Source organism: Sporobolomyces koalae (genome assembly GCF_050403365.1).
Source record: "Sporobolomyces koalae JCM15063 DNA, S_koalae_JCM15063T_v1_ctg1, whole genome shotgun sequence".
Lineage (NCBI taxonomy): Eukaryota > Fungi > Basidiomycota > Microbotryomycetes > Sporidiobolales > Sporidiobolaceae > Sporobolomyces > Sporobolomyces koalae.
The window spans coordinates 1,632,815-1,653,981 of NW_027481770.1; the positions used below are offsets into that span (position 1 = coordinate 1,632,815).

At 54.3% G+C, this 21,167-nt stretch overlaps 7 protein-coding genes across 7 annotated transcripts; 5 read left to right on the forward strand and 2 right to left on the reverse strand.

Annotated features, from left to right (window-relative positions):
- Window positions 1-54: 54 nt before the first annotated feature.
- Window positions 55-4,037, reverse strand: JCM15063_003766 (uncharacterized protein; the record flags this gene model as incomplete). Its single annotated transcript, XM_076675687.1, has 7 exons — window positions 55-1,373; window positions 1,434-2,150; window positions 2,217-2,374; window positions 2,440-2,659; window positions 2,719-3,516; window positions 3,566-3,784; window positions 3,854-4,037. The coding sequence occupies 7 exons, from the start codon at window positions 4,035-4,037 to the stop codon at window positions 55-57; spliced, it is 3,615 nt and encodes a 1,204-aa protein (XP_076537771.1).
- Window positions 4,038-6,212: 2,175 nt separating this feature from the next.
- JCM15063_003767 (uncharacterized protein) lies at window positions 6,213-8,190 on the forward strand (the record flags this gene model as incomplete). Its single annotated transcript, XM_076675688.1, has 7 exons — window positions 6,213-6,367; window positions 6,460-6,585; window positions 6,648-6,748; window positions 6,820-7,004; window positions 7,064-7,297; window positions 7,371-7,688; window positions 7,753-8,190. 7 exons carry the CDS (start codon window positions 6,213-6,215, stop codon window positions 8,188-8,190), a joined length of 1,557 nt encoding a protein of 518 aa, XP_076537772.1.
- Window positions 8,191-8,761: 571 nt separating this feature from the next.
- On the forward strand, window positions 8,762-9,117 carry JCM15063_003768 (uncharacterized protein; the record flags this gene model as incomplete). Its single annotated transcript, XM_076675689.1, has 2 exons — window positions 8,762-8,875; window positions 8,965-9,117. The coding sequence occupies 2 exons, from the start codon at window positions 8,762-8,764 to the stop codon at window positions 9,115-9,117; spliced, it is 267 nt and encodes an 88-aa protein (XP_076537773.1).
- A 281-nt stretch (window positions 9,118-9,398) lies between these two features.
- JCM15063_003769 (uncharacterized protein) lies at window positions 9,399-10,042 on the forward strand (the record flags this gene model as incomplete). The annotated part of the gene is made up of 4 exons (XM_076675690.1): window positions 9,399-9,520; window positions 9,691-9,724; window positions 9,809-9,892; window positions 9,968-10,042. The coding sequence occupies 4 exons, from the start codon at window positions 9,399-9,401 to the stop codon at window positions 10,040-10,042; spliced, it is 315 nt and encodes a 104-aa protein (XP_076537774.1).
- Window positions 10,043-10,534: 492 nt separating this feature from the next.
- RNY1 (ribonuclease T2) lies at window positions 10,535-12,189 on the forward strand (the record flags this gene model as incomplete). Its single annotated transcript, XM_076675691.1, has 5 exons — window positions 10,535-10,867; window positions 10,965-11,131; window positions 11,213-11,685; window positions 11,774-11,979; window positions 12,055-12,189. The coding sequence occupies 5 exons, from the start codon at window positions 10,535-10,537 to the stop codon at window positions 12,187-12,189; spliced, it is 1,314 nt and encodes a 437-aa protein (XP_076537775.1).
- A 246-nt stretch (window positions 12,190-12,435) lies between these two features.
- On the reverse strand, window positions 12,436-15,354 carry JCM15063_003771 (uncharacterized protein; the record flags this gene model as incomplete). The annotated part of the gene is made up of 5 exons (XM_076675692.1): window positions 12,436-12,489; window positions 12,588-13,175; window positions 13,256-13,450; window positions 13,532-14,236; window positions 14,314-15,354. The coding sequence occupies 5 exons, from the start codon at window positions 15,352-15,354 to the stop codon at window positions 12,436-12,438; spliced, it is 2,583 nt and encodes an 860-aa protein (XP_076537776.1).
- Window positions 15,355-15,506: 152 nt separating this feature from the next.
- On the forward strand, window positions 15,507-21,025 carry JCM15063_003772 (uncharacterized protein; the record flags this gene model as incomplete). The annotated part of the gene is made up of 7 exons (XM_076675693.1): window positions 15,507-16,346; window positions 16,409-16,495; window positions 16,566-16,697; window positions 16,768-20,437; window positions 20,532-20,623; window positions 20,704-20,821; window positions 20,907-21,025. 7 exons carry the CDS (start codon window positions 15,507-15,509, stop codon window positions 21,023-21,025), a joined length of 5,058 nt encoding a protein of 1,685 aa, XP_076537777.1.
- Window positions 21,026-21,167: the final 142 nt, after the last annotated feature.

Genomic DNA, 21,167 nt, shown 5'->3' on the forward strand with positions numbered 1-21,167 from the left:
AATTATTTAAACGGAAAAGATGAAATGCTATGACTATGCACACAGGAGAAGATTTCACTCATCCTCATCGTCGTGGTCGATCTGTTCGCGCGGCTTCGATTCTTCGACTCCGATCGCACACACGAGGTACACAGGTCGATGATCCGACACTGCCCCCATCTTGGCAAGGTTCGGGACAGAATCGTATTCGACCACCTGGATTTCTCCCGGTCTCGGACCATGCTTCTTCTTCCGCTTCCTCCTTTCGGCAGCTAGACTCGCCGAAAGCGCATTCGGGTCTACCCCTCGAGACGGACTCGGAGCCGACAGGAACGGGAGTGGGATCGAATTGAGGAACGATTTGAAGCGAGTGTTGAGTGAAGTCGAACTGATCTGATGAGGTTGACCTGCAGTGCTCGAGTCGCGTGCTTGGGTTACGGAGGAACTGGGAGCCATAGGGGCGTCGGAGAAAGTCACAGACGAGTGGTGGGCCGGGACAGCGCTACCAGATACGGATCGAGAAGGCCGATGCGCCACAGAGGCATGCCTGAACAGTCCGGCATTCGAAGACGATGAGCGTTTCGGTGAATGTGCGACTCGATTTTGAGTTGAAGGTGCCGCTGCGAAGTCTGATGCCGCTCGCGGGAGAGGCGGAGTCTCGATGGGAGAGGGGCTATCGAGGAAATTGACGACCGCATGAGAATTCTGCGGTCGATCGTCTTCAGGAGAGGACGGGGGAGAGTTGGAAGAGAGCGTGAACATTTTGCGTGGACCGCGGCGAGTCGGGGTCGAAGCGACCGAGGCACTCGGCGTTGCTTTCGAGAAGTAGGAAGTCGGCTCCGTGACCGTCGGCGTATCGCGGGTTGGGCTGTCGGGCGCTATGGACATAGCGGGCGACGCAAGTGGGGATGTGACCGTCGGCGTTGGAGCCATTTTCGGGCTCGAAGGAGCCGAAGTCGCGGCTGAACTGAGCGCCGGGAACGACGCGACTCGTCGCCAGAACGCCTTCTTGCGGTTTGAATCCGTCTCATCCGTTCCAACTGATGGCGACCCAGAGTGCTGCCGTCGGAGTTGACCCGGCTGAAGACTCTTGGTCCGCGGGATCGACTGTTTCGTGACGCTTTCGTCAAAGTCTGCAGCAGTATCTGAGCTGACACTCCGCCGACGATTGAAGAGGTCACCAAAGCGCAAGTGGCGATCCTCGGCTGATCCTCGGCGTGATTGAGGACTGTCGTGGCCGAGTGGAGAATGAGTAAAGTCGCGAAGGGCGTTGACAAAAGCAGTGCTGCGACTAGGCTGCAGGGCTCGAGCATCGTATTCGATCGGTTCTTCCTCTTCGTCTTCTTCTTCATCCTCTTCGGGTGGTTCAATCGTGCTCTTGAATAGAATACGGTCTGCGGATCGAGGCATGAGACGCTTTCGCTATCGTAGGGCCCCGAGCTACCAGAACTCACCCGTGTAAGACTGTACCCGCTGTTTCGAGCTCGAATCAAAGACTGGCTCGACTTCGGGAATGAACGATTCAAGTTTTTGTTTGAGCGCCCGTAGAGGCCCCACCTCGCCTTCGCCATCCATCGTCGCGTCACTCTTGTCGGACGTTGATCCCGAATTGGCAGGGATCACGCCGAGAGGCGCACTCGTGCTCCATGTCATTGGCACGACCACTGCGGACTGACTCGTTTGCAAGATGGGGCGAGGCTGAGCGAACATGGTCTTGAGGGGCGGTGCAGACTTTGGCATGAGCGATGACGATCTCTTGCGAGCGGCGTATTGTAAAGCCGCTGTAGCCGAATTCGTCTTGACGAGAGTGAGGAATCGGACCTGGGCGTTCCGAACTGCGTCCATGTGCGTCTCGGCGCCCTTCTTCGGCGGTGTCGGGAGTCCGAGGCTCGTCAAATCGCTTTTGTCGAGGTCTTCTCGTTCGAACTGCTCGAGATCATCGAGAGTCGAGATGGTGCCAACCGAAGACACGATCGAAACCGTGTCTTCATCTCCAGGTTTCGAAGTACCGCTCAGCACTTCTGGATCGCTGACAGAGCCTCGACTCTCTTCGTCGGTTGGGTTGGGCTCCGAGATTGGGACGACTCCTCCTTCGCGGGATCCTTTCTTTGACCGTCCTCCAATGAGAGCCGAACGCTTCTTCTTGACCCGGTGGACAACGTCGTATTTGTCTGATCTCTCGTAAGAAAGGGTCAGCGGATTGATCCGAGCAAGAATAGAATCGAGAAGCAGCTGACAGGTTGGAGCAAAGTGGATGTCTCCCTCGGCGAACCCTGAAAACACCGAATTCTTTTCGCCGAGGACGTCCCGCAATTGGTCGAACTGCAGTGCCGTTGAGTAATCTTTGCGGGCAATCAGCCAATCCGAGTGCAGTCGGGTTATATTGAGTCGAAAGCTGCGGCGGTAACAAGCCTCAAATCAGTCAGCGGCGGTTTGGGGGAATGTAGAGTCGTAACTCACTTGAGATCCCCCAGGAAAAAAGCCTGATCGAATCGATCCGACAGATTCTTGGGCTTTGGTCCTAATTTGCCGCTCGTCTGCCAGAAATCGTCTACCGCGATCTCTTCGAGGATCTTGAGAACGTTTGCTTTGCGAATTTCGATTGCACTAGCGTGGGCGGCGAGATGAGCCGACACGAATAGCAAGCGCGAGTTTGCCAAGTGAAGAGACACCGCGACGCCTGATCATCCCTTGTCAGCTCGGCTAGTAGAAGCCTGAAACGAGGGAAAAGAGACTGACCTCCTTTGTTGCCGAGGCGACCTCCGATCAGACCCGCTGGTACACGAGACTTGCTCACGCCTCCGATCAGGTCCTCACAGCTGCGCGCGACGAAAACGGCAATGTAGATTCCCATCAATCGCTCCTTCTCGACAAGCACGTAGGGGCCTTTCCGCCTGCGATTGTCTCCCGAAATCGAGCCGTGAATCGAAGGTGCTCGGCTGCTGACAAAAGCTTCGCTGTCCCTCAATGCTGGCGAATTGGGAGGAAGTGAAGAACCCAAAGAGATCGATGGAGCTGACACTGGTGGTGGTCGCTTCGGTACTTGTCGATCAGCTTGTCGTTCTCCTGGTGCCCCGTCGCTTTCCGAGTCTGATGATCCAAACTCGGACTCGGACTCGGACTCGTAGGAGCTCCCACCACACAGGTAATTTTCGAGCATGTTGGTCCAGCCTCTCCCATCGAGCGTACGGACCCTGCCCGCCAACACGCCGGAGGCGGTCGGGCATTCTTGTGAAGCGACCACAATGACGTGATACGGATGCTCGGCGTTGAGTGGGAACTTGGGCAGGACCTTGTCCGTCAGCAAAGTCATGGTGCTGTTCCGGCTCGACATAGAGCTCCGTTTGCGCTTCTTCGTCTGATTAGGGCAATTTGAAACGTCTCCGAGCCAGTCTGAGAAGTCTCCGCCGCTGGTTGGAAGTGTATCGTGCATGTTGAACGTTGCGAGCCGGATCTTGATTGATGGCCGCTGCGACTCCATGGCGGCAGGAGACGTCATAGACTCTGGTTCAGCTGTAGCACATCGTGGCGACGTTCCTATCAGCGAGAAAAGCGATTATCGTGAAAAGGATAGATGTCGACGAACCGGACAGTGGAGTTCGAGACAGTGCCGAGGTCGTAGACATGACAGAATTGCCTCGCGTAAGAGACGGTGCCGAGCCGTTGAAGGGTGACTTGAACCCATCTCTGCGCTTGCTCTGTTTGCGCTGCAGATTGCCGTGAAGGAGCGAGTTCAGCTTGCGGATGAGTTTTCTCGGCGCAGCTTCGTGATGCCGATAATGGGCAGTCTTCCTCGGCGACGTGACTGGGTGAGGATCGAGAAATCAGCCGGCCTTGAGGCTAGAAGCGAGAATCGGTGGATATGTTGACTGACCGGCACTCCTAAGTGACCTCGGGCGGGATGCGGGTGACCGCTGTACCGTCTCTACGACAGATCCAACAGTCTCTGTACTGCGATTGTAGGCAAAATCCATCGCAAGCGGCGCGAGGCTCATCCGTTGTTTAGCGGCCTTGGTCTCTTTCGCTGCTGCTGCGACTGGCGGCGGTCCCGGCAGCATGTCGGGGCCCTGTGTATCTCCTGTTGATACATCTACGCCATCCATCCTGCCTCACGCGACTCGAACCAGGTCTGGCGGTCCGAGAGTTTGGCCGGAACTGGGTCGGTCCCGACTTGGCTACGCCCGCCGAAGCGCTGAGCTGGTCCTGATCGTGCACTGAGAGGACCCGTCGATCAATCGATTGTCGTGGGTCGGAGCCTGCGTGACTGAGGAGTTGAGTGATTGTTCTGCAACTTCTGCGGTAAATGTGACGCTTTCATCAGCCCACACCGATCCGCGGCGATCTCCCTGTTTCCGAGACTGTTCTGGCTGGCTCTCCCTCAACTCTTACAGATTTCCTACGACATCTCGAAGGTCCGCATCCATTTCGGACGAGGCCACCAATAAGCTACCCTTGGCGGCTGAAGGAGCTGTGTCAGTCACGCATCGCATACAGATGGCGGGAGCTAGCTATATAGCTCATCATCTTTGCTAGAACCCGAAAAAGAAACCGGATTGCTTAAGGTGCTCTCGGATCCAGAAAACAAAAAGCGCTGTGCTCCTGCACCGCTGAGCTACATACAATCCCCGACCGGTTCCAGACTACAAGGAATCTACGCTCTCGAATACGTCTCGTAATCACGGCTGTAGCTGCCTCCTCGGTCACTCGGCGCGTCGAGACCGAACGGCTCAGCAACCTCCGGCAGGTCTATTAGAACCTTCTAAACCAATCTACTATACCCCCTCGATGAACACCCTGGACTTTCTCTAAGCCGAAAACGGCACCACCACCCTCGCAGGAGAACCCCGGTCATTCGACACCAGGATGTGTGCCATCCGAGACCTCCGGAGCTTTCGTATGCTTCGAGTTTGCGCGTGCACGGATGGTTTCGGAGGTCTCGGATGGCGTAGATCCTGCTGGTGTCGAACGAGCGAGGTTCGCCTGCGAGGGCGGTGATGCAGTTTTCGGACGAGAGGAAGTCGAGGGTGTTCATAGAGGGTGTATGGTAGATTGGTTTAGGAGGTTTTCGGACGAGAGAAAGTCGAGGGGCTCATGGAGGGGGTATGGTAGTGGAGGAGGTGGCGGAAGAAGAGGAGATACGTGTACGAGACGAGGGATAAGTGTGGTGAAGAAAGAAGAGAGAGCGACGGAGTTGAGCAGTGGGGTTTTGAGGATGACATGAGGAGCTGAAGCGAGTTCTAAAGGTTGTTGCAGTAGACAAAGGACAAAGGGAGCGGAGAAAGGGAAGGGGTGGCTCTGCACTTTTCACGTCGTTGTGCAGCCGCGCCGAGTGACCGAGGAGGCGGCTACAGCCGTAACACTCGCTATGCTCTCGTCGGCCGTCTCTCGTCCGTCAAAGCTCAAGTTGCCGAGATCGAGAACGGGCGGAGAAGCGAAGCATGGATCGAAATCCGAGTACAGTACAGCTTTCCTTGACGTGCTTTAAGCGTGCTCGACGTCGGATTGCCGGCTCAAGCAGAGCCGGCGCAGGCAAGATGTGGCGCAGGACTGCCGGCTTTAACCCGCATGGAAAAGCTTTCACGGCTAACCTCCAACCCACCCGGCAGCTCCGAGCCTGAACGGTTGAGCCGGACAATACGCCCACTCTCACCCCAGCTCAAGCGCTTGCAGGAGAGGGGCTCGACGGCCGCAACCTTCCCTGCAGCTTTGACAGTATCGAGCGAGCTGAGATCGCAATGGGCACGTCAGCTGAGGTCGCCCGCAAGAGCGAAACGGTACTAGATGCAATCGCGATCTCGTTGTGATCCGTCACTAAATCCTCACGAGGCAAGGCGTCAGGAGGCACTCGCTCCGAGTTTCAACAAAAACGACTCTGGGCAAGGTGCTCGACCTTCGCAACTGCCTTGTCCTGCGTTCATTATCTCGCATTCCACTTCTTGACAAGTGCCTCTTATGGAAAAAACTCTTAGTGACGATCAAGGGAGGCTGCCACGTGAGCAAGCGCGTTCGCGCACAGCCTTTCCCTTTTCGTGCAGGACGCTCGAGACTTGCCTGAATCACTGATCCTTCGCTTTTCGACCAGTGTTGTTTCTTTTATCTTGACCAGTCCGACCCTCGACAACAGTCGCTGCTCAGCGAAGCACCCTGTACATACCTAGCGCTGCCGCCGAGAGCAGGACTCCGTCGCAACCCTTTTCAAGTCGGAACTCGTTTCGCGTCACTCAACATTCATCATGCCTTCGGGCACCGCAGCGTTCCTTCCAACACCACCTGACGGCGTCGCGGCAATCCCGCTCTGGCTACGAGGTGTCGACGAGGGCCTCCTGCATCCAACACCCACTGGCGGATTCCGAGGACGTCTCATCACCTTGTTCACCCTCTCAACCCTGTCAGTCCGCTCAAATCCTGTCAAACTTCGGTCATGTCGATTTGCAACTTGACGGCAGCTGACCGAGAATCTTGCACGTGGGTGTGTCCCAGATACACTTTGCTCGCAGCGACCTATGGCATCTACACGATCCTGCGCACCGAGGAACGTCCACGGAGAAAGGCAGTGTGGTGCGCGCGCTTGGTCTCGAGGCCGACCGGTCGGTTCATCGTCCTCAAGTGAGTCGGTTTGATGTATATGTGTCGCCAGGTTCTAGGGCTGATCCGCCGTATCGTACCAGTCCGCGGATGGCTTGGTCGATCGGAGGAGTTGTCACGGGCCTGTGGTCCATCTCGCTCGTATGGTACAATTACCGAGCGTTCTTGCAAGACGGAGACCAAGGTGAGTGCATCTCCTCAACATTTCCGCCCCTCGACTCGGTCGAGCTGACTACTGTTTCTCGCCTTCAACAGCTGCGATGTGGGGCGTGCGAGCGATGAATCATTTCGTGTTCTTCGTCGTAGGATGGCCAATTAGTTGGGCGGGCTGTCAGGCGTACTTGCTCACTGCCGAAAACCCAAATTCGAGACTTCCGACCGCTCGTAAAGCGAACCTGATCTTCGTGGTGGTCGGTCTATTCCTTGCCGCCTGCAGCTTTGTAAGAGCCGCTCTCGCTCGCACATCCTCAATCTAGGCGCTGACCATCATTGACTTCAGGGCTTTGGTATGCTGCAATCAACCCGGGGCAGGCAGTACTGGTTCGCGGGCGGAGCGCTGCGCAGTGCCCTGGTCGAGTGCCTCCAAGCTTCCCCCTCGGGCGCGCCCACAACCGCACAAATGGACATTCTCGTTCCGCTAGCCGACAAGACGGCCAAGACGTGGCAGGATCTCAAGACGGCGACGATCATACACGCGAGCTTCTCTCCAATCATGCCCATCGCCTGCCTGATTGTAAGTCCTTGCCCTCTCTGTACGTTCGCCAGCCTGTACTCGAGGCTCACAATGCGATACTCGTTTTTTGTAGGTCAATGCTGGAGGCTGCGCTCTCGTGTACAAGTTGCGACGACAAGTGCGGGAATCGTCCGATCTGTTGACGCTGTCCCAGCCTGGCCGCTTTACCTCGGACGACCCAGCCGACTGGCGAGGCCCGAGTCCAACTACCTCTTCAGTTATGATGACCCTCGACGGATCTTCCGCGTCGGCATCCGCCAAGATCCTGCCTCCCTCGTTAGGACCGATCTCTGTTTGCAGTCCTAGAGAAGGAGGAGGCAAACCTGCGCAGAAGGATCAGCAATTGACCACGCTGCAGAATCTCAAACGCGCAGAGCTCGACATGACCGCCGTGAGTATTCTTCTCTTTGCACGTTTGGACGAGTAGAAGCGAGACATTGACACTGCTCGAGCAGCTCACGATTTTCTTCATCATCTCGTGTCTCGCGTACACGGCGGCGTTCATCATGGCCGATTTTGTCATGAGTGTCGACGCAGCCAACACGTGGCCTCTCGCCGAAGGAGCCTTCGGTGCGAGTCTGTGGTCAACCGTGATCATGGGACCCGTACTATACGCGTTCCTCCTGTACAACTCGGCTTCGGACCGACTCATCTCGGTCTCGACCCGAAGGCTCTCCAACTCGAGTGCGAACCCGGAAGAGTTTGTCACGGCATCGGGACTCGATGGATCTTCCAAGAGTCGACTCGCACTCTTTGTGCCGACCCTCAAACGAAACCCTTCGACGTGTGCGACGCTCATGTCGGAGAAGATGACGAGCGACCGTCCGAGGGACATTGTCGTAACGGTTCAAGTTCGAACGGAACAGACGGAACTTTGCGAGAAGCTACAATAGAGAATTAGACTTTTTGGAGGACCCGAATACTTTAGTTCACCCGGTGTTGTAAGAACATTCTTCTGTATGACCTCGGATTGCGCACGTGAGTATGGAAGCGAGAGAATCGGCAAAATCTATTCCTCATGTAGTCCGAGCTCCCGGCAACATCCTTGGTGTCGACGAGCTCGTATGCGCGAGGAGACGCTGCCAAGGACGACAGAGGGGGCCCCGCGTTCTGTGACAGGCAAGCGACTCGCATAGCGAATAGAGCGGAAGTCTCGATTTCGATCGCCGGTGCGAGCTGCAGCGACGTCAATCTTTCCGCAATATGCGTCCACGCCGCAAGTTAAAGGCTCGCTCGCGCGACGCTCTCTTGTCTGCTTCTTCCGTCACACTCGATCCCCAACATCCACAAATACTGTGAGTCTTCTTATCGTCTGCAGGCGACGGGTGTACTAGCAAGATCACCGTGCGAGTTCCCCACTTGCGGACCGAGACTCGCTTGTCATCCACGGCGGTCCCCGGTCCCCCCTTCCCTGCTTTCCCTCCGATGCCTCAGGCTGACGCCGACGCCGCACGAATGTGATAGATGTCTTCAAACGCTCAAAAGAACCCCCAGACTGTTGATCCCGGATCGCACACTCAAGAGAAGCCGGTCAACGCTCCTCCCAACAACTCGGTTGTCGTTTCCGATCCGCTCAAGGTGAGTTGACATGTTCCTCCCGCCGTTGGTGCATGAGAACGTGTCGAGGTAATCTCGCTGACGCTTTGTGCAATGTCGTACTGCTACAGGACACTCCGAACAACCTTGGACTCGCTGACGTGCGCGAGCAGGACAGGACGAATGACCTGATCGGTACCGAGGGTACTCAACCCGTCTCGGATGGTCCGACCGAGGAGGACCAGAAGAAGGCTGCTGAGCTCGCAAAGAAGCTCGGCATTTAAGCCTTGCGTCTCGCCCGTTTCGACGTGCCTGTGCTGTCTGTCCTTACTCCACTATGTCCACCTTTGTAGATACCAATGTGTATGACAAAACCGCAGTTCCAATCGTAACCATTCTATCCAGTTTCGAACCGACCTGCGCTCCGGGTCACGCGACTGGCAGAGTACTGACGAGCTTGGAAATGAGAGTTCCGTCTCCTTGTCCTATTCGCCTCAACTCGGTCGAGCACCTGTCACAGGAATCTTTCAAACCTAAATCCACCCTGACAGCTAGAATCGTTATTATGTCACGCACCGCAACTCCTCTCGGTTCTCGTCCTCAGACGCCTGCACAAGAACGACTCACAGCTTCTCGTCCTCATTCGCGCCCTCACTCTCGTTCAACAACTCCCTCAAGGCTACAGCGGTGAGCCATGCACCTCTCGAGAACTGGAGGCATTCGCTGCTTGTAAGGTTGGAACCGCGCGTCCCGAAGTGGGGCAACAGCTCAGCGTCGACATTGGGTCCAGGCAGCATCAGCGAGAGGGACCGACAGGCCTGAGACGAGACGACTGACCGCACGCTTACTTCATGCAGTGACTACGAGCAGGTGGCATCAGGATGGATCAAGGTGCGTCTCTGTCTCAATTCAACCCTCTCAAGTGTTCGTAATTCGGTGACATTCTATCGTTGATCTGATCCCTCGGTTCGATAGATGCCACCCAACAATCGCGAGTTGGTAGATCCTGCAACTCAATCACGCACGAATGACCTCTTGTCCAATCCAAACACGGAGCCGGTCAGTCCAATGGAAAGACCTCCTCTCGGCAGCCGTTTCTACGGACCCTGATATTCGCTCGAACCCTATCTTAAGGTCAACTGGGGAGACGTGGTATCAAAGGAAGAGCTCGAAAGGATCAAGTTGCTCGCGGAAAAGCTGTCCAAGTAGCCCGCCTCTGAAGAAGTCAAAGCTTGTAGCTTGTCCTTCTCCCTGATCGTCTCATTTTCTACCGCACGAATGTCGCAATGAATGTTTTCCCTCGTTGCCACCCAAGACCCGGTCGGATGATTGAGCGTCGATGTCACAGGACACAGCCTCCGAACGTGCGACCGCGAGAGTTTCTGACCAGCCTACCACTTCGTTGGAGCCAAGTCATCCAAGCTCGAAGGAACCCACTCTGCGCCCCGTAGGCAAAGTCGGTGGCAAAAATCCAAACGAGAGCGAAACGTGCGTACGCCTTCTCAAATGTCTTTGAAACTCGAGAGCTAAAAAGGACGCTAACTTGACAAGTACCCGCATGGTGGCGCAGAAACGTGTTATCTTTGGATTCCTCCATTCCGATAGCACATTCGAGGGCAAACCTACCGTAGTCGAGTCGGCTTCGCTCTCCCTCTCTCCCTCTCCCCACCTCTCATTCGACCGTCTAGGATCCGTTGAATTATGGTGCTCCTGCCCCTCGAACTCGCTTACCCTCTAGCGGCGACGCTGCTCTTGTCCTCTACGACACCAGTTCTCGCGACACCAGGTCCGAACCTATCCGACGTCCTCTCCAAGCTGTCGTCATCAATTTCCTCGAAAGCGCACAAGTTTGTCGGTCTGAACGCGTGTCCGGCTCCAGCGTTCCTTCCGAGCTCCTGCGTCAACGGTCATTCGCCACAAAATGTCGATGGGTGCTGCACGAACGTGCCAGGCGGTTACTTGCTACAAACTCAATTTTGGGATGCGAGTCCTCCTACGGGTCCCAACAACTCGTGGACGATCCATGGACTCTGGGTCAGTTCCACTCTTCCCTTGCTTGAAGCTCCTCTCGTCGGGACGATCGATGTAGACAATAGCTGAAACGTTCCGTCTTTGTTACCTTGTCGTCTAGCCTGACAATTGCGATGGCACGCACCAACAATATTGTGACCCTTCGCGAGAGTATACCGATATTCGGGGCAAACTGCAACAGTACGGACCCAAGGATCTCGTGCCCTACATGGACGTTTACTGGAAAGATTACCAAGGCAACGACGAGTCGTTCTGGGAGCACGAATGGTACGTACCTCTTCTGACAATAAACCCCTACGGTGCTTGGTCCAGACGAGAGCGATCACTAAACGTGAGGTCAATCCCCAGGGACAAGCACGGAACTTGCATCTCGACGCTCAACACGACTTGTTACGGTTCGACGTACACTCCGTACGAAGAACTCGTCGGTTACTTTGAACGTACCGTCTCGACGTTCAAATCTCTGCCCACGTTCGAATGGCTCGCCGAAGCTGGAATCGTCCCTTCGTCCACCAAGACGTACTCGTTGACCGAGTTGCAATCGGTTGCGAAATCCAAATTCGGGAACGAAGTCGTGTGGAATTGCGAGAAAGGTGGAGTGTTGAACGAAGTGTGGTACGGGTACAACTCGAAGGGTCCGATTGCTGGAGGGAAATTGGTACCGACGGGACCGATCGGTTCGGGTTCGACCTGTCCGAGTACTGGGATCAAGTACTTGCCCAAGCTTGCGACGAACAGCTCTTCTTCGTCTGGTGGAACGGGTACAGGAGGAAGCAGTAGTGGCGGGAGTGGTTCATCTGGATCGTCTTCTTTCCTCAAAGGTCAGTTTTCCTCTCTATGTTCGACTTTCGTCATAGTCCCCTACAGAGGCATTCAGAGCTGACGAACCAACTCTTGTTCCTATGTTAGTCCTGGTTGATGGAGAACAAAACGGGTGTCTAATCTCAAATGGCAAATGGTACACGACAGGTACTTGCGCTGGATACAGGACATCGACAGTCTCTACCGATTCCAACACGTTCACTTTATCAACTTCGAAAGGTCCCTGTACCGTTCTCGCGGATTCGGGAACTCTTTCCTGTGCGGCTGGTAACTCGGCTTCGACCTTTTCAAAAGCAAGTCTTTCTCTTCTCTTCTCTTCTGCTCTTTCTCGGCGTTGTGTGGTTAAACTTGTTCATGATCTTTCACAGGACTCCAACAACTATTTGACCTACGATTCCAAGAGCGAGTTTTACGCTTCGCAAGTCGCATCGGGTTCGAACCAAATCCCAATCTCGACTGAATCTGGAACGATCCAACTCGAAATTTTGTTCGAGGAAGCTTAGTTGGGGAAAACCGAAAAAGGCGAGTATCGATCCTCGATTTCATCATGAAGAAGGAGAGAAAACCGAAAAGATCCCCATTCTCTGGCTTTTTTTCTTTCTTTCTCTTTTGAAAAAATGGAGTAAGAACCAAGTGCTTTTGTAAACAGTGAAAATCTATTCTACGAAGTTTGATTTTGACCAGAGCGAAGAACAAAAACCCCAGGAAGAGAGCAAGAATAACGAAAAGAAAGGGCCAACGATCAGACACTAGTCTTCATTTGCATGGGAGAGCATGACTTCGTGTTCGAGTTTACGATTCGCCTGTTACAACCACAAGAGCATTCGAAAGTCAGTCAAGAATGTACATATGATCGGACGAGACGAATAGAAAAACGAGTAAAATAGACGAGAAATCTTACCTCCTCGAGTTCTTGAATCTTGTCTTGATAGATTCGTTCGAGTTCCTTCATCTTGGCCTCGTGCGTAGTCGTCAGGGCCTTGACATCGACATCGGTGACGACGTTTGCCAAATTTGAACTCGAGCTCGAATTCGCAAGTGAAGATGGTCGTTGTTCTAGTTGATCTCGAATCGATTCTCGTTCGAGTTCACTCTGAGTCAACTTGTCCTGTAACGCTTGCAACGTCGTCCCAAACTCTTCAACCTGTTGACGTTTCTCAAGTTCGTGTCGTTCTTGGGTTGAAGCGAGTTCGATCGAGTGAATCGAACTGATGGAATCGATTTGAGTTTGGGCAGAGTGTTGAGTCTCTTGCAACGCGAATCGTGCATCTGATAATTCTTTCTCAACTCGTACGAGGGTCTGTTCAAGTGAATCAATTCGAGTTTGTTCTTCTGGCGTCAATTCTTTCGAAGGTACTGGAGGAGGAGGAAGGGTTGATAGAGTTTGTTGAGCGGTGTCGAGAGAGGTTCGAACGGTCGAGAGTTCCGACTCGACTTGTTCGAGCGCAAGTTTGAGAGTTTCAACCTCTTTATTCGAGCTTTGCACCTCCTGTATAATCATCTCATGTGAAATTCAGTTTCCAGAGGTTCGCGAGACTGCAGACGCTAAAAAAGATGAAAAAGACGTACGAGTTTCGATGCTTCGAGTTCGAGTACGACTTGTTCCTGACTCGTGCTCAACGTCTCACGTGCGAGGTTCAGACTCTCGACTTCGGCTTCGTGTGCTTGTCGAGATTGTTCAAGAGTTTGTTCGAGCTCGAGTTTGAGGTCGTGTAGTTCCTCAACGTGTTTCTCGGACAGTTTCGAAAGTTGATCCTTGAGAGACTGTAGCTCGGGGGCGAACAAAAATCAATCAGCTATGAACTGACTTTTTCTCGTCCTTCGAGAGAGGGGAGTTTTACGTACCGAAATCTCTTGTTCTTGCAGAGTCGATTCTTGCTCGAGCTTGTGCACTTTGGCTTCGAGTTCCAGTTTGATCTCGTCAAGGTTTGCCCTAGACTGTTGTTCAACTTGGTTCGTCGCATCTTTGATCTTTCCCTCATGATCGAGTCCAAGTTGCTCAAGTTCTCGTGCGTGTCGAGTCTCGAGTTCCTCGAGTTCACGTTCCAACTGTCCAATTCGTTCCTCATGTTTCGAGTGGTCGTGCAGAGCTTCGAGTTCGATTCGTTGAGCTTCGAGTTGTTCGACATGTCGAGTTCGAAGGTCTTCGAGTTTGTGATTGTAAGTTTGATCTGCATCTCGACATGCGTTCTCGTACGCTTCTCTCGACCTCGCTTCAATTCGTTCCGTTTGAACTCGATCTTCCTCTTCATGCTTCAGAACGAGTTGTTGCAGTTGTTCCTCGTGAAGTCGTCTCAATCCAACGAGCTCGTTCGAGACTCGTTCGAATTCGAGTTGGAGCTCTTTTTTGTCTGAATCGGTTTGTTCGAGGTTCCGATTCGATTCTTGATGCAACCGTTCGAGTTGGTTGTACTTTTCGGTCAAATTCGACAAGGATTCGGTACTCGAATTGACGAGTTCTGAATGTTCGAGTCTCAAGGTTGACAATTGATCGACAGTTTCTTGTACAAGTTGTTTAGAGCGTTCAACCTCTTGTTCAAGTTTTTCAATCTTTTTCAAAAAAAAAAAACAAAAAAGGCGCCGAGTCAGAACACACATGCAAACAGTACAGAAGGAGCTAGACTCACCTGTTTTTGCGATTCAAGTCTTGCCGATTCACTCGATTGTTGAAACTCTCGATCCTTGTGTTCGAGTTGATCCGAATGTTCGAGTTTGAGGGATTCCAACGTTTGTTGTACTCGTTCGAGTTCGAGGTGTTTCTCTTCCAACGCTTTCTTCGTCGCTGTGATCGAGGTAGAAGAAGGAGCGGCGACTGCAGAGCGAGTTGAAGAAGCCGTGCTGGAAGAAGGTCGCACTCGACTACTACTGGTCGTAGTCGAAGCAGCAAGAGGAGGAACTCTACTACCACGAATCGGGTTCGTAGTCGTGGTTGTCGATCTCGCAGTCGTGGTGGTCGGTCTCGTCGTCGTGGGAAGAGGTCTCGTCGTGGTAGATGAACTCGCGGTCGAGGTCGAACTCGAAGGTCTCGCATTGACAAGAGGTCGAGTCGTCGTCGTCGTGATTGGTTTGCGTACGACTGGTGGTCGAGTCGAAGTCAGGGATGGACGAGATCGATCCGGGACGCTGCTCGAGGATGTGAGAGTTGACCTCGCAAGTCGAGGTTTGGGATCGGTAGTCGTCGTACTCTTGGCAGTAGTGTAATTCGCAAGAGAAGATCGAACTCGAGTTGGGGGATTTCCAGCTGGAGGAGGTCGTGCTCGCACAGTACTGGTACTAGTCGTCGTAGTCGAAGAAGGTTTGCGCACGGGAGCTGCTGCTGTCGTAGGAGGTTTGCGCAGGGACGAGGTCAAGGGTGCACGTGCTTTCACCTTGACGGGACCAGTTGGTTCGGGTACTGGAACGACAGGGATCGATGGAGCGAGTGGGAGAGAAGGACGCGGCGAAGAGTTGGTTGAGTGACCCTCGCTCGCAACCCCATCTGCACCGTTTTGCTCGGACTCTGGCTCGGGTTCAGGTTCAACCTGTGCTGGTTCCTGTGCGGGTGCATCGGAGGGGATTGGCTCGCTGGCGAGAGGAGGAGAAGGAGACGATGGCGCGACGGGAGCAGACTCGACCACTGGAGCCGGTTCTTCCGCTGGTACAGTTTCGGCTTCGAGTTCAGGTTCCATCGAGAGTAAGAGGCAAGACGGAGAGCGAGAGCGAGTACGCCAGAGATGGGAGCGAAACGTGAGACGTGTTCCAAGTCGTGTTTCCACTTGTCCTCCTCTCTCTCACCCTTCCCTCGACCCCTGGTGCCGATTCGCTCGATCAGTTGATCGCCATGGCACCACTCGCGTCGATCGCGAGGATCGCCGTCGCCCGGTGGAGTCCCGTCACGGCTCACACCTCATCCGAAGCGTACCTCGTCACGGGCACCGTCACCTCGTCTCCCACCGACCCGCAGGACTCGCCCTCGCTCTCACCCGATCACGACTCTCCTCGCCTCGAACTGTGGCGCCCGTTCGACGCGACTCCCCTTGAACCGTGTGCCTCGCTGCCGAGTCCCGCTCGCTTTCACTCGATCGCCTGGAACCGCCTCGGTACAGACGACGCAGCGACGAGACCCCTCGGTACGATCGCTGCTGGACTCGAGAACGGCGCCGTGTGCCTGTGGGACCCGCACCGGATCCTGAACGAACCTCACCTCGACCCGCTCGTCAATCGGTTCGACCTGCACTCGGGCCCAGTTCGAGCGCTCGCGTTCAGTGCCGCTCAACCCAACTTGCTCGCGAGTGGCAGTGCGAACGGAGAAGTGTCGATCTACGACTTGTCCCAACCCCACGTGAAACCGTTCAGCCCTGGACCTCGCTCGCGTTCGATCGAGACCGTCACGTGTCTCGATTGGAACCCTTCCGTCGTACACATTCTCGCGACCGGGTCCAACTCGGGCTACACCGTCGTGTGGGACCTCAAATCGAAACGTGAAATCACTGCCCTCTTGTACCACCCCGCGGGAACTCAGACCGGACTCGGACAGGCCGGGTTCGGAACTTCCTCGAACGCGGGAGGAGCAGGTGGCATCTTTGGTGGAGGAGGACCTGGAGTAGGTTCGAACGCACGTGGAGGTGCCGCAGTGGGAGGACTCGGGGGTATCAGCAGTGTCAAATGGCATCCCGAAAACGTCAGTCTACTCTCGCTTCTTTCGTTCCTTTGGTCCGAGTACTGACCTTTGTTCTGAAACAGCCGACAAAATTGATTACGGCTTCGGACGATGATCACAACCCAGTCATCCTCGTATGGGACCTACGCAATTGGAAAGAACCTGAACGCGTTCGTCTTCTCTCTCTCTCTCTCTCTCGCGAAGAATGATCAAACTGACAGTCGAGGTTCTATGTTTCAGGTTCTGAGAGGACACGAGAAAGGAATCTTGTCGATCAGCTGGTGCCAACAAGATCCAGATTTGATCCTCTCGAGTGGCAAAGACGGTCGAACCATTACGTGGAGTTGCACGACCGGAGAAATTGTCGCCGAAGTCAGTGTATTTTCTTCTTCCTTGCGCTCCTCTTGCGTTATTAAATTGACTCGCTTGGAATTCGAAACAGGTCAAACCGAGTAGCGATTGGGTGTTTGATGTTGGATTCTGTCCCCACAACCCTTCGATCATCAGTGCCGCCTCGCTCGACGGCACAATCACTCTACACTCTCTCCAATCTACTGGTACTCCCGAATCGCAGCCTGAACCGTCTTCGACGCAGACGAACAATTCTTCGACGACGACGAACGGATTGGGTTCGGAAGACCCGTTCAACTTGTTTGAACAAGCCATCTCGGCCAACGTCTCGAACCATCCGACGAAATCCCTCCAAGTCGTTCCGAGATGGTTGCAACGACCAAGTTCAGTCTCGTTTGGGTTTGGAGGCAAACTCGTCAAGATTCGACATGAACGTTTCGCTACTACCACTACCACCCCAGGAGGTCCGGTTCAAAAAATTCCGAAACTTGAGATTGTGCACGTCGTCACTTCAAACGAGATTGTGGAACGGGCCGAAGCGTTGGAACGTGCCGCGACGGGACAACTCGAAGGTGGATTCGCTGCGTTCTGTGATCACAAAACTCAAGAACCTTCAAACGAAGAACCGTCGTCGTCGTCTTCGTCTCGGCTCGAGAGTTGGAAACTGTTACAAACTTTGCTTCGAGCGGCGGTAGGAGGACAATCTCATCGCAACCGAGAACAATTGGTCGAACTGTTGGGATTCGATCAAGATCGAATCGAATCCAAGATTCAAACTGCTTTGGACAAGTTTCGAACCCTCGGCAAAACTTTGCCCCTTTCAACCTCGTCTCAACAACAACCGGAGGATCCTGAACAAACTCAGGATGAATCGAGAACACCTTTGGACAATCGGGATGATGTGTTTAATGAACGTCATGGAGGTGGAGGAGGAAGTTCTTCATTGTTCGATGAACCAACCCCTTCGCAACCTTTACAAGATTCGTTCTCGACCGGTATTGGAGGGGGAGATGATTTCTTTGCAAACCTCGGGAATCAAGATCACACTCGACTCTCGGCTTTACCGGAACGGTTGCGTCGACAAGAGTCCATGACGACTACCGAAGGATTCAACAGTACGGCCGCGACGAACGGGTCGAATTCGAGTGTCGCCAGTTTCAACCTCAAACCCACCACCTTGTTCAAACTGTACGAACCTGAACAAGACCAAGACTTTGAGAACGACGAGGTCAATGTCGATCGATTGATCACGCAAGCCCTCGTGATTGGAGATTTCACTTCTGCCGTCTCGCTCGCACTCGCAGTCGATCGATACGCCGATGCGATCCTGTTTGCGTTGAGAGGAGGACCCGAATTGTTGACCGCAGCTCAAACCGCGTATTTCCAACGTTCTCAACCGGCGAACGAGACGACCAAAAGTTACTTGCGCGTGTTTGAATCGATCACGAACGACGACCTCGAAGACTTGGTTCAACACGTCGATTTGAAAGATTGGATCGAAGTGTTTGTCCTCGTGTGCACGTACTCGACTGGCGTTGAACGATCCGAACCTTCTCGTCAACAAGTCGAGTTTGGCACGTTGATCGAACTGTTGGGACAACGACTCGAACACCGGTTTCAACTTGCGCGTTCGAACGGTGAACTCGATGCCGATCAATGGAGGAAACATGCCGTCGTCTGTTACCTCGCCGCGGGCAAACTCGAACAAGTCGTTCACGTGTGGATCGCACAAATGCAAGAAGAAGAATCCCGAACGCTCGATCACGCGATTCAGACGAAATCGATCTCGGCCATTTCGGCGTACGAAACTCGGGCACAAACTTTGCAAGAGTTTGTGGAAAAAGTTCAAGTGTTTCAACACGCGGTCGGATACGTCGATGTCGATCTCACCGCGAACCCCGGTTCTTCAAAAGACCACGACAAGACGTTCAAACTCGCATCGTTGTACGAACGGTACGTCGAGTACGCCGAATTACTCGCCGATCAAGGATTGTCGACCCTCGCGATCAAGTACATCAATTTGATTCCACGAGACTTTGTCGGTACAAACTCGGAACGAGGTGGAGCTGCAGCGCTCGCGCGGGCTAGGTTGTTGACGGTGCCGGGAACGTCGGCGGCGACGAGAGGTGCGAACCCATACGGTCGTACATCCCAACAACCCCAACCAACGTCTCGCTACGGAGTGCCTGCATATGGTCAAGTTCAACCTGGTTCAGCACTCTCGAGCTCGACTCGATCGGCCTACAACCCATACTCGACAGCTGCTCCCGCTTCCGCCGTACAACCGTCTCCTTCGTCCTACAGCCCGTACGCAACGAACCCGGCAGTCGCGGCTCCTCCTGCTCTCGGTCAAACCGCGCAACAGAACTCACCGTATGCGGCTGCCTCGAATCCCTACGCTCCTGCCCCAGTCGCAGCCGACAACCCGTACGCGCCTGCTCCAGTTCTTGCTGCTCCCCCTTCGGCGGCAGCCAACCCTTACGCCGCTGCTCCTGCACCTTCATCTGCATCGACCGCAACGTCGTCGTTCGTACCTGCGTTCCCTTCCGCGATCCAAAGCGGCCCCGTGCACGACCCGTACGCACCTGTCCCTGGGAACCCAGGAGCGGGACTGCCCGCACCTCCCGCGATTCGCGAAGCTTCGCCCAACTTTGCGAACCGTCAACCCGTACCGGCAGCTGCTCCTCCTCCTCCACGCGCGAAACCTGAACAAGGTTGGAACGATGCTCCCATCTTGTCTCGCAAATCGACTCCTGCAGCCACTGCTGCTGCTGTCGGTGGTACCGCAGGAGGAGGACTTGGAACGAGTGCACCGAGGGTTCAAGCAATCACGAGCCCGTTCCCAAACATGCCTGCCACTGGAGCACCCGCAGCATTTGGAACGTATGCAACTCCGGGACAACCGGTACCGCCTCCTCCACCGAGTCGAGGATCGAATCGAACTCCTGCACCTCCTCCTCCTCCTCCTGCTTCGGGTTCTCGATTCATTCCTCCTCCTCCTCAGCAGCAGCAGCAGCAACAACAGCCGCAGGCTCAAGCAGCACAGGTTCCGCCTCCGCCTTCGGCGTATGCCGCACCTCCACCTCAGAGAGTGACTTCAAACTATGCTCCTCCTCCACCTCTGGCATCTTCGGCGGCTACGCCTAGTCAGTTTGCAACGGCACCTCCTCCTCCCCCTGCATCGACGAACCAGTATGCTCCTCCTCCCCCTGCATCGACGAACCAGTATGCTCCTGCTCCTCCTCAGTCGAACAATCAATATGCTCCTCCTCCTCAGGCGACGAATCAGTTCGCGGCGGCAGCACCTCCTCCTCCCCGAAGTGGGACTCCAGGAACTGGGATCTCGACGTCGTTCAACCGACCTCCCCCTCCGAGGTCGACCACTGCGACTCCGCCTCCGAACGCACCCAACTTCCCTCCTCGTCCTCCTTCGGCGGGTGCGAACCGAAGTGGGTTCCAACCTTTGACCGCAGCAGCGCCTGGACCTCCTCCTCCTCCTGCTTCTTCGTCTGCTCAAGCGAGACCCCCACCACCGCCATCGGCTCAAGCGAACATCAACAGCAGCAGACCACCACCACCTCCGTCTGCTCAAGGTCAAGGTCCTGCGAATGGAACGATGCCCCCTCCTCCTCTCGCAAGACCGGGTTCGGCTACTCCTTCTTCGACGAATTCGAACAATGGAATGGCTCCTCCTCCTCCTTCGCAACCGCCGGCAGCACCTCCTGTGCAAACGAGACCTGAACCTCCCAAGCTCAAGTACCGTGAGTCCTATTCCAACCCATTATCAACCCTACGTTCTGCAGTGCTGTACTCGTGGTCCAGAAACCTGACCCCATCTTTTGATACTCGAATTAGCTCCTGGCGATCGAACGCATATCCCGGTTGCAAACCGACCGATTTTTGACATCTTGTCTGTCGAATTGAGAAGATTGAGGCAAACGACTCCTGTAAGTTTTGTTCTTCCCCCTCCCTCCTCGGGAAGAGTTGGTGCTGATCTACTTTTTTTTTCACATGGCGATTCAAAAAGCCTCAACAAGCGAAAATGATCAACGAGACTGAGAAACGGTTGAACATGTTGTTCGATTTGATCAACAGTGAGATCTTGTCTCCCAGTTCAACCGAACAAGTTCTCGAGATTTGCAAAGGTAAGCCCACCCAATGAATCTTTCTCCTTGCATCGATCGTCTGTTGATCCCATCCATGTGTTCTGTTCCCTTCATCTTCATCTAGCGATCGAGAGTCGAAACCAACCTCTCGCGCTCGAATTGCATCTTGGACTCCTCACGACTTCGAACGATGTCGCACCGTTCCAAGCCGCTCTCAAACTTGTCATTCAACGCATGTCTTAACCGAGGGAGTGATAACATCGGTTTCCTCCCGATGTCTCCTTTGGAAGAGAAAACCAAGAAGTACCTCCCTGGCCACTTTTCCACCCCCCGAATCATTTTCGTCTTGATTTCCTCCTTTCGTTTCTTGTCTTGCCCAAAAGCG